General features: G+C 39.4%; 1 protein-coding gene across 1 annotated transcript; it reads left to right on the plus strand.

Annotated features, from left to right (window-relative positions):
* The first annotated feature begins 3,569 nt into the window (after window positions 1-3,569).
* Window positions 3,570-5,626, plus strand: LOC143030266 (uncharacterized). Its single transcript, XM_076193423.1, has 2 exons — window positions 3,570-4,315; window positions 5,309-5,626. Exons 1-2 carry the CDS (start codon window positions 3,677-3,679, stop codon window positions 5,369-5,371), a joined length of 702 nt encoding a protein of 233 aa, XP_076049538.1. The 5' UTR covers window positions 3,570-3,676; the 3' UTR covers window positions 5,372-5,626.
* Window positions 5,627-11,898: the final 6,272 nt, after the last annotated feature.

The following is an 11,898-nucleotide window of genomic DNA, read 5'->3' on the forward strand; positions in this document are numbered from 1 at the left end:
TCTCTCTCTCTCTACCACTCTCTCCCTCCTTCTCCTCCTCTCTCCCTCTCCTCTCTCCCTCTCCTCCTCTCTCCCTCTCTTCCCCTCCTCCTCTCTCCCTCTCTCCTTCCCTCCTCCTCTCCTCCTCTCTCCTTCTCCTCCTCTCTCTCTCCTATTCTCTCTATCCCTCTCTTCTCTCTCCTCTTCCTTCTCCTCCTTCCCTTCTCCTCCTTTTCCTTCTCCTCTCCTCCTTCTCCTTCTCCTTCCTTCTCCTCCTTCTCCTCCTCTTCCCTTCTCCTTCTCCTCCTTCTCCTCCTTCTCCTCCTTTTCCTTCTCCTCCTATTCCTTCTCCTCCTATTCCTTCTCCTCCTATTCCTTCTCCTCCTATTCCTTCTCCTCCTATTCCTTCTCCTCCTCCTCCTTCTCCTTCTGCTCCTTCTCCTTTTCCTTTTCCTTTTCCATCTTCTCCTTCTCCTTCTCCTTTTCCTTCTTCTTCTTCTCCTTCTTCTTCTCCTTCTCCTTCTCCTTCTTCTCCTTCTTCTCCTTCTTCTCCTTCTTCTCCTTCTTCTCCTTCTCCTTCTTTTACTTCTACTTCTCCTTCTTCTCCTTCTTCTCCTTCACATTCTACTTCTCCTTCTCCATCTCCTTCTCCTTCTCCTCCTTCTCCTCCTTCTCCTCCTTCTCCTTCTTCTCTTCCTTCTCCTTCTTCTCCTCCTCCTCCTTCTTCTCCTTCTTCTCCTATGCCTTCTTCTCCTTCTCCTTCTCCTTTACTTTCATTTCTTCACGCACATTCTCTTCCCCTACTTCTCCTCGTCTCATCCTCTCACCTACCGCGTATGCTTCATAAGTTTTATGTTGTCCATGTTTTAGGAGCCATTGACACTTCTGCTGACCTGAGTCACGCAGCATTCCTTTATGACTAAAGACTAATCTCCTCTCGGAGAATAAATGTTAATAATTTTTTATATTCTACCTTTCCTACCCTCGTAAAGTCTCTAAATAACTATTATTTCCGATATGTTTTGTCCATGTATACATTCAGAGCAATTTAAATCCTTATTGTAAAACTAAAATTTCTTTTCACTACTCTCCCCGTAGGCTAAAGATAAGTTAATTATATAAACTTTTCGAGATGTGTAACTTCGATATTCATACCAATGGTTATATCACGGAGAAATCAGATATTGTTGTAGCGTAATTATTAATCACACTGACCTAAGGTAATTTGTAATCCTCGTAACGATACAGAAATAAAAGATGAAATTGGTTTGAAGAATTAATTAGCAACATATGCACGAATACAAACACATGAAAGGTTGTGAACGCACAATGAACCATAAGCGGCCACACGTACACACGCACCTATACACACGCACACACACACACACACGCACACGCGTGTGTGCAGGTAAACACGCACAAATGCACACTTAGACTAGGGATATCACTCCTATAATTACTGTATTACTCATAAAAGTACTCTATTGTATTATTATATTATTGTCAGTGTATCACTGCTATCTCAATAAACCTATTATTATTATTATTATTTTTATTATTACACACACACACACACACACACACACACACACACACACACACACACACACACACACACACACACACACACACACACACACACACACACACACACACAAATACACACACGCACGCACTCAAACACCGAAGAAAAACAAAGCTGTTCTATGGAGAAAGCTGAGAAAGAAAAGGAGCAATGGAAGAAAGGAAGAATACATACAAGCTAGAAATAATTAATAAGCGAGAATCCAAGAAGATTGGACTTTCTAAAGGGTATTATTAATCGATTCAAAAGTTAACCTAAGCTCTTCTATAGGTTTGTTACAGACAAGGAATCTCGATATTGATATTATATAGATAGACTCGCGAAGAGGTACTAACTCAGGAATAAATAATAAAAAAAAAATTCTAATCCATTTTCACTAACGAAATCCTTCGAGGAGATATATGTAAAGATAATGTTTGACTGAAATAAATAAAGGAAGACAGGACGAGAGTACACAAAATATTCTAAGCATTAGACGTAAGAATGCGCCATGATTTGACGTAGCTTCAAGATATATGATTTTGTGTTACACAGAGCTGCTAATAGACAAAATTGATAAACTACTTATTTGCTTGAAGTGATATTGCCACAGGACTGGGAAAGAATCAACGTGACACCATTTCGTAAAGGAGGAAATAATAAATAATAAAACAGTTGTGTAAAAGAATTGCAAAAGATAGGAGAGATAGATGTTTTGAAGAAATAAACATTTTGACAAACAGTCAAATCAGTTTTAGGACTACTGTGTACCAAGTCTCCCAGGCTCTAATTCTATAATAGTTGGTGTCCTTCAAGAGAGGAAAGATTAGTTGAATTACCATACGTAGATCTGGAAAAGGCTTTTGACAAGGTAACTCACAATCTATTAGTAAGGAAACTGGGGTATATTGGAAGACTTGAAGGTAATACATTTGATTCATACATACATATACTAAGGCTTTTATCCCCCATACAAGGGAGGTGGCCATTTGATATATTTTTTTTCTGAGAGAGGGTTATATGAAAAGAGTAGTAAAGGAAATATTAAGGTGGAAGGCTGTGAATAGCGGAGTCCTACAAGGGTCATCACTGGACTCAGCATTGCTTTTAATCTATGTGAATGACTTGAGGGCATTTATGACGAACTAGAATAACATATCCTTCGTCGGTTCTAACATGAGAATAGAATATGAGAAAGACTGCAAGTTGTTACAAAACGTTCTTGGGGGTATGTATGACTGAAACCAAATGTATACAAAAAAGAAATTCAGCGACAAAAAGCAAAATGCAATGGATTTGAAAATGGAAAAAGATCATTAATCTAGTCAATAGGAGAATGTGTCAGCGGTGGATATGGACAAATTGTCATCTAACAAGTATGTCAGCAAGATCGTCGGCGAAACGTACAGTCTTGACAAACATGTCTTTTTATTACACAAAGAGATGACAAAAATAAAAACACGGAATGCCTGATCCATCCTGAATTAGAATACGGAGTAATGCCGTGGTATATTAAGTGAAAGATATAGGCATGATTGGAGGAATACAAAAGGCAGCGATTCAGCGACTAAATTGGTTCCCAGTATTGCAAACAAAACATACGTGGAGAGACTACCTATGAATAGTCTATCATTAAAAGAAAGAAGAGAAAAAGAAGATATGGTGGCGGTGGTCTAGTCATTAATGGGAGTACATATAACTTACGGAAAATATTTTTTTCTTTGGTATAGGAGGGCGTCACGAAGTCAAAGAAAAATAAAATGGAGACAACCACGTGTTTGAATGATGATGAAGAGACATTACACTGGGGAACACACTCGGTTGCATGAGTTCTGACACTTGATTCTGGTAGATTTGAGGTCACAGATTCTGAAAATGGCATTCGTTTGTGCAGATCAGATCTAGTTTTGATGCTACGTGGCAATTTGCATATCAGGTGACATGTTCTGAAAATAGCAAAGGGAGGTAATAAGCATATTCGTTTACATTCATCAAATACTATTTTTAATTACATCAGTGCGTCAAATATAGATTTGTGTGTGCATTATTATTTTATTTCATTAAAACAATTATTTTATTTCTTTTCCAGGTGTGATCATTCTGTAAACAGTGTTGACTTCAATCAAAGGAAACATGGCCTCTATAGCAAGTAGAAGGAAATGTGTGACGTGCCCGGATTCATTCTGCTACATTTGTGGTGCATTGACAGCTCCAAAGCAAAGAAGGAACATTAGTGAATTTGTGAAGAGAGCTTACTTTTGCTACTTTAAAGTGAAACTTGGAGATCAAGACAAACCATGGGCACCGCATAAGGTATGTCATTCCTGCGAAGAAAACTTGCGTCAATGGACTAAAGGAAAAGACAAAATAACATTCGGTATTCCGATTATATGGCGTGAGCCACGGGACCATGTCACAGACTGTTACTTTTGCGTGACTCGTGTTGCTGGTTTCACTAGTAAAACTCGTCATCTTATCACATACCCTAGTCTAGATTCAGCAATCAGGCCTGTGCCCCATTCAGATGATGTTCCAAAGCCTATCTTCAGTCAACTTGCTTCTGTTGAATCTGACAGTGAATGTGACACTGAGGTCACAGAGGAGTCAACTAACAGAAATGACTTAGATTTTGCAGGCATATCAACAGAACCGGAAACATTTAGCCAAGCAGAACTCAATGACTTAGTTCGAGATCTGGGTCTGTCTAAAAAGCTGTCAGAATTGTTGGCTTCACGGTTAAAAGATAAAAACTTGCTGAAAATAGACACAAAGGTAACATTCTTTCGCAACAGAGAAAAGAACCTCTTACAGTTCTTTGATTCTAAATTTGACTTCGTCTACTGTTGTGATATTCCTGGATTAGTCACCGCGATGGGAGCTCCAGGTTATGATCCGAAAAAGTGGCGCCTCTTTATAGATAGCTCTAAGCGGAGTCTGAAGTGTGTTTTATTACATATAGGCAACATCTTTGGCGCAATACCCATAGGACACTCAGTACACCTGAAAGAAAAATATGAACACATCAAAACGGTTTTGGAGCTACTCAAATATAAAGAACACAAATGGATCATCTGTGTTGATCTAAAAATGGTCAATTTTTTGCTAGGACAGCAAGGTGGGTATACAAAATTTCCTTGCTTTATCTGCCTCTGGGACAGCAGAGCCAAAGACAGACACTGGATTCAGAAGGAATGGCCAGTTAGGGAAAGCCTCAATGTTGGGAAAAAGAACATCATTTATGAACCCCAAGTGGAAAGTGAAAAAATTGTTTTCCCGCCCCTTCACATCAAGCTGGGCCTTATGAAACAGTTTGTCAAGGCGCTCGATAATGACAGTGACTGTTTTAAGTATCTGTGTGAAGTGTTCCCTGGTTTAACGCTAGAAAAACTCAAAGCAGGTATTTTCGACGGCCCTCAAATTAGGACGCTGATTAAAGACCAAGCCTTCACTCAATCCATGACTGATGTTGAGAAAAATGCATGGGGAGCATTCGTTTCTGTTGTAAGGAACTTTCTTGGAAACACGAAATCAGAGGACTATAAAGAGCTCGTTGAATCTTTGATGGAAAGTTTTCATGTGTTAGGTTGCAACATGAGCATTAAGATGCATTTCTTGAACAGTCATCTTGAACTGTTTCCGGCAAACTTAGGGGACGTGAGTGATGAGCAAGGTGAACGCTTTCACCAGGATATCAAAGTCATGGAAGACAGGTATCAAGGTCGCTGGGACATTCACATGATGGCGGACTATTGCTGGAGCATTCAGCGAGACTGCACTGAGAGGCGATATTCAAGACAGTCCATTAAACGCAAGTTTGTGCCTGAATAAATCTGGCATAGTTCACAAAAGCAACTGATGGATCCAAAATATGCTTGTCAAGGTAAATAAAAGTAATTAAAAATTAATTCTACGTGTTTGGTAATTCCTCTCTGTGTGCTGGTTTAGATTTTTAGCAGTAGTATATGGTAGTCTAACTATATAGAGTAGCAAATGGGAGGTAACTCACCGCAACAAAACTAGACCCGATAGAAAAAAACCGGTGCCATATTTGAAATCAGTGACCTCAATTTACCAAGAAACAGGTCTCAAAATATATGCAACTGACAAAAAGTTGAATTTTGTTCCCCAGTGTTATTATTCGCAGCGATGCATGAACTCTTAGAAATACTCTAGATAGTGGTAGGAAACAATACAAAACCATAAATGATTTGGGAAACTATATATAATAGATGATGAAAATGAAATTAGACCTTCACGAGTGACCATTCTCACGCACACCACACACGGGCGTATGCACACACACACGCGCGCATGCACACACACACGGGCATGCACACACACACGCACACACACACACACGCGCATGCACACACACACACACACACACACACACACACACACACACACACACACACACACACACACACACACACACACACACACACACACAAACACACACACACATGAATACATATATACATAAATACTTTACACTGATTCACGTATACATGAATGCATTCATGATATATATATATATATATATATATATATATATATATATATATATATATAATGTATGTATGTATGTATATGTATATGCATGTATGTATACATAAATGAATACGTAGATAAAATGTATAACGGAAAAGAGAAATTATTTGTATAGGAGCGGTCAGTGGGGGGAAAAACAAGAGGAAGGGTTGGCAGGTAAGGGGAAGTGTGGATCAGGTATTTATAATGAAGCAAATCGACAAAAACCTTAGAGAGGGATGGAGGGAGGAACCTAGATGTGACGCACAAATATTCAGAGAATAGGAGTGATAAAGTAGATGGGGGTTGTTTTAAGTACATGAGAGATAGCAAGACAGGAATGCTGGTGAGGTTAGAGAACAGTCTTTGTGAGAGGAGAGGAACTCGTAAGCCGAAGGTATAACGCCACTGTTAGTCAACGCATACATGGGTGGAATTATGAAAGGCATCTACAGAAAGGCACATTAAGTAATAATGAAATAAAGAAATAATATAGAGACTGAATACATTACTCCTCATTGTACGAGCGAGTTAGAACATCGCTATTTTGGCGAGAGGTCAGGAGTGGAGATTACTCCAGGAGCCAGGGGTCATTTGCATGCATAAGAGTGCCACTCAGTTTCTCACTTGATCTGGTTAGAGGGTCACCTCAGACATCTGAAAAATTAAGGTGGACGCTCAGCTGACTGGCAGCAGGGTAGATATTTGAGGATTTATGATAGGCGTCGGCTTTCAGAATAATGACCAAAATCTGGGGTAGGGGAAAGTCAATTTGACCTGGAACAGTCAGTTTTTAATTAAATTTAATGAATGACAACTCATTTGAATTCACTAAGTGTCAGCTTTATAATTATGGGTAGATCATTACAATTGGTCAAGACCAGAGGTCACCAGAGGTCAAACTATGACGTAAAATGTCACCTGCTTAAAATCTGGGCCTCCAAACACAAAATGATACCATAGTATAGGAAAAAATGATAGTTTATTCTTCATATTTCTCTTATTTCTACCTCAGGTCATGGGTAAGTTTTTAAATCAACAGTGGAGAAAATATGGTAATAATTAACCCTTTGTTGGCCAACTCAAAATTGACCAAAATTTGGAAAAATCAATATTTTGGCCAGAAAATGCCGCAAATGACAGATCAATTACAAACTTGCTTTATTCAACTTCTTTTTCCAGATCATTAATCAAATAAACACAAATACAAATCAAATCTCTTGTTACATCATTTGACCTAGATTCAGTGAATCTCACCTAGATTCAGTGAATCTCTCGATAGTACATGCCTATGCTGGGGGAGTGGTTTCCCGTTTTTTCACTTTTTTGGTGAATATCACCAGTTCGCTTTCTGAAATGTGAAGACTGCATATAGTGCATTTTAATTATTTAAAGCCCTATATTAGCTAGGAGACCATGCCTATACTCTTATTTTAGATTGATACCCATGGTACGGCAGGGTCAGCAGAACTAGATGCACAGTAAGGCCTAGGTAGTAATGTACACTATTCTACATCATATAAAGTGGAGATCACATTAATTTGACCCTTTGATGAACAAGACAGATACAAACTGTACTTTCTGCAATATCCTAGTGGAGGTTACATCAACCGCAGCATGTGTGGAAGTCTGGATTGAATTTCTAGTCAAATGTTTTTTTCTTCAGATTACCAATGGCATCTTCACAGAGAGAACAATCAACAGTTGTGAGGCCAGGTCCACAATCTACGATCTCCTTCAATCCTGAAATTTGCATCATATGCCAAAAGAATGATCCTGAACGGGAGGCAACTTCGTCAGAGAAAGGAAGGCAGAAGGTCGTTGACGCAGCATCACTACGAAAGGACATAGTGTTTGAAAGGTTGAGACAAATTGAAAACTGCAACTTCGTGAATCATGTAACTGACAACTTCAAGTGTTATAAACAGTACACTCATAAAAAGACAACAGATGGCCTGAAAAGACAATCAGAGGAACATGAAACTGGTCAAAAAGACCAAGTAAGCCAAAATGAACCTAAAACAATGCGTAGATCTATGTCCTTCTCTCGTGACCAACCTTGCAAACTAGACAACGTTGATAAGTATTCTAAAAAGTGTGTGATATATTCTGCAGCAAAACACAGTGGAGAATACAATAAATTCAGAATATCAGAGGTGGCCAGAGCTGAATCATTCCTGAGGGCTACTTCGGTACTCCTGGACGACGTTTTCACTTGGACATGTGACCTGAACAATGCTGCTGATGTTTTTGCCGCAGATCTGTACTACCATAATCAGTGCCTACGTAATTATTTGCGAAAGGCTGAAAGACAGACCAGTAACATGGACTCAGTGCCTAGCTCAGAGAAGTGGAATGTCTTTCAATGTGTCCTTCAACATATTCTACCAGAGTTGAAACAGGGTAGATCCTTTAGCCTGTCTTACATGACTGAGTGTTCCAACAAGGCTTCTGCTGAGCAACAGATCAACTGTGGTTCATTTACGAATCGGGATGTGAAGGCATATCTGGTCCCAAACGATGTTGGTAGTGATGGTGGAAAACTCCATAATATCATCACCCAGGAAATTGTCTCTGATGATGTAAGCAAAAGTTTACTTAATTTCACATCAAAGTCCATTGAGCTCTATGAAACATATCGGACAGAGACATTTGTAACGAAAAAGAGATCTGTCTTTGACACAATTCATAAGAACAATCTGAAAACATTCAAGGGTCCTGAACCTGGGAAGTCAGCTGTAGCAAGTGAACAAAAGGATAAAGGTCTAAAGCAGTTAGCTGAAGAACAGAAGCTATTTGACATAGCACGCATGCGAGGATATGACATAGAAGATTTGTTGAAGTATGACACGGTTGATGCCTGCTATCTTTTTGATGGCAAAGGCTTATGATCAAGTCACAAAAGAGTGACCTTTGTACTGAACTGGAAAAAAGTTCTCTCAGATGATGACTATGGTTCACCAAAAACATGGTCACCAGAACAGACTGCTACCATTGTAGTTGTGATGGGTTGGGTGCGCCGAATGCAGCTTGGGTCTATTAAGACGTGCAGTGATCTCTGTACCAATTTTTTGAAAATTATCTACAGCATGAGTATCAATTCAAAGCTAATTGACTTTGTCTTTGACGTATACATTGACAGGTCAGTTAAAGACAGTAAACGTATCAGACGGTGCACCACAAACCCAATTGACATAAATAAACTTGGTAAAGAAACAAGGTTGTCGGTGTCAAAAGATGCATTTTGGGCATCATCGTCAAATAAAACCAAGTTGAAGAAGGCGCTTAGGTGTCACATCTTAGAGGAACAGAATGAAAATACTGAACTGGTTGTTAGTGCAATGGGTGGAGAGAATATGGAACCTTGCAAAGCTGTATTGAATGGTAGTTTCCGCGTTTTGCTAAATCTTGATGTCTATATTGAAGAAGCTGATATTCGTTTGATTCTGCACACGGTTCATGCTGTCAAATCTGGATCAAAGAGGGTTGTGCTCCTCTCGAATGACACTGATGTAGTTCTGGGGCTGTATTACTGGAAATTGTTCAAAGAACATGGGCTGATTGAGTTCTGGATACGCCTTTGTGTAGGGAATACAACAAAGTATCTTCCTCTCCACACAATGGCGGAGAGGTTGGGGGAGAATTTCTGTGAGTTATCATAGACATGCACTTTTTAACTGGGTGTGATTCAACCAGTAAATTCGGCACAAAATCTGCTGGGGTGAAGGCAAATCCTGTGCAATACTTGAGTGATTTTGGCAAGGATTTGGAAGTAGATCTGGCGCTCACTGAACAGTATCTTGTGAAGGTATACATTAAGTCAGAGACTTATAAGTCAATGGATGAACTCCGATATCACTTGTACCATCACAGTTAGAAAACTATTTTGGACCTTCCTCCTACCAGCCGAGCATTGCATGGTCATATCATGAGGGCATTGTATGGTTCTTATCTTCAAATGCATTGTCTTGACCATTCCCAGGTGTCTATAGACCCAACCAAATTTGGTTACCTCAGAGAAGGTAACATATTGGTGCCAGACAAGATGGTGGTTCTTCTGCCAGAGGATTTTCCGCACCCATGTAAATGCCAATCATGCGCCACGAAGAAAATTGGGGTTGCAATGTTGTGAATACTGCAACTGTGTCATAAACAATGGCTGTAAGAACCCATTGTAGATATGTTAGAGGATCTGTATCTAGGTATCTGAACAAGACCTGTGGATGAAACGAAACAGTAAAAAAAACATACATATATTAGTGTTTAAGTCAAAATTGGCATTTCAAAGCTCTCTAAGATAGGATACAAAGCATGGAAAACATGAAAGTTTATCTTAACACTTTAATTATTGTTTGATTTGTCAACTTTGTCACTTATTTGTTTCACTAGACTGACTTAATAATTTTCAGCGTTTTTGGCCAAAATATTGATTTGTCCAAATTTTGGTCAATTTTGAGTTAGCCACCAAGCGTTTAATTATTACCATATTTTCTCCACTGTTGATTTAAAAACTTACCCATGACCTGAGGTAGAAATAAGAGAAATATGAAGAATAAACTATCATTTTTTCCTATACCATGGTATCATTTTGTGTTTGGAGGCCCAGATTTTAAGCAGGTGACGTTTTACGTCATAGTTTGACCTCTGGTCACCTATGGTCTTGACCAATTACAATGATCTACCCATTACTATAAAGCTGATACTTAGTGAATTCAAATGAGTGGTCATTCATTAAATTTCATTGAAAACTGACTGTTCCAGGTCAAATTGACTTTCCCCTACCCCAGATTTTGGTCATTATTCTGAAAGCCGACGCCCATCATAAATCCTCAAATATCTACCCTGCTGCCAGTCAGCTGAGCGTCCACCTTAATTTTTCAGATGTCTGAGGTGACCCTCTAACCAGATCAAGTGAGAAACTGAGTGGCACTCTTATGCATGCAAATGACCCCTGGCTCCAGGAGTAGATGGTTCGAGGCTGCTTAGCGGCAGGTGAGTTCATACTAAGGACTTTCAACTATAAATTCCTATCATTCTAAAAGTCATTAGTAAAAAGGTACCGACATAGCCCTCTATAATATGAATTTCGTGACGTTAAAATCAAACCATTACTTGTAGAACACGTAGTGCTGATCAAAAACTGGCGAGGTGATTCAGGAACAGTTGGAAACTTAATTGCCATTGACGTTCATTTCACCTTCTTCTCACTATACTCTAGGTAGGGCAGTTGCCATGTCAGTTTAGGTGCCTCGTAAAGTTTCCCCATTGGGTTCGATCTCTGTACCTCTTTTCTTCATCTTCTATCGTTTTCATTGTCTCTCCTCTCGTTTCTATTGTTTCTTTGATTCCATCCTTCCATCTTTTCCTGGGTTTCCCTCTCGGCCTTGTCCCTCTCGATGCCCAGAGGTAATATCCCAAACTATGGGTCGCGACCCAAACATGGGTCGCGAAGTGTTCAAGAATGGGTCGCGAGACCTTGTTAGAAAAAAAAAAAATTCAATCAAAAGCTTCCCTACACTTGTGTTTTCAATAAAAGAAGACTTTCGAAATTGCTTTTTGATGCTTGGGTCGCCACATCTTCACCAGATCTGGATTTGGGTCGCGGCCAAAAAAAGTTTGGGAACCACTGTCTTAGAGGGTACCTTTCTATGATCATCCTCATCACGTGTCAATACCATCTCAATCCTGAAGTTAACAAAATCGTCTGGTATAGCCAGGATGAAATGTGTATTATACTGTAGGGTTGTGGTCAAGAGAATATGGTGGTAAATTGAGGGTGTAACTGAGTGTGGTAAATTACAAACCATAGAAACAACTAGTCAGTC

Source organism: Oratosquilla oratoria, chromosome 1 (assembly GCF_046742065.1).
Source record: "Oratosquilla oratoria isolate Oo_2021 chromosome 1, ASM4674206v1, whole genome shotgun sequence".
NCBI classification, from domain to species: Eukaryota; Metazoa; Arthropoda; class Malacostraca; order Stomatopoda; family Squillidae; genus Oratosquilla; species Oratosquilla oratoria.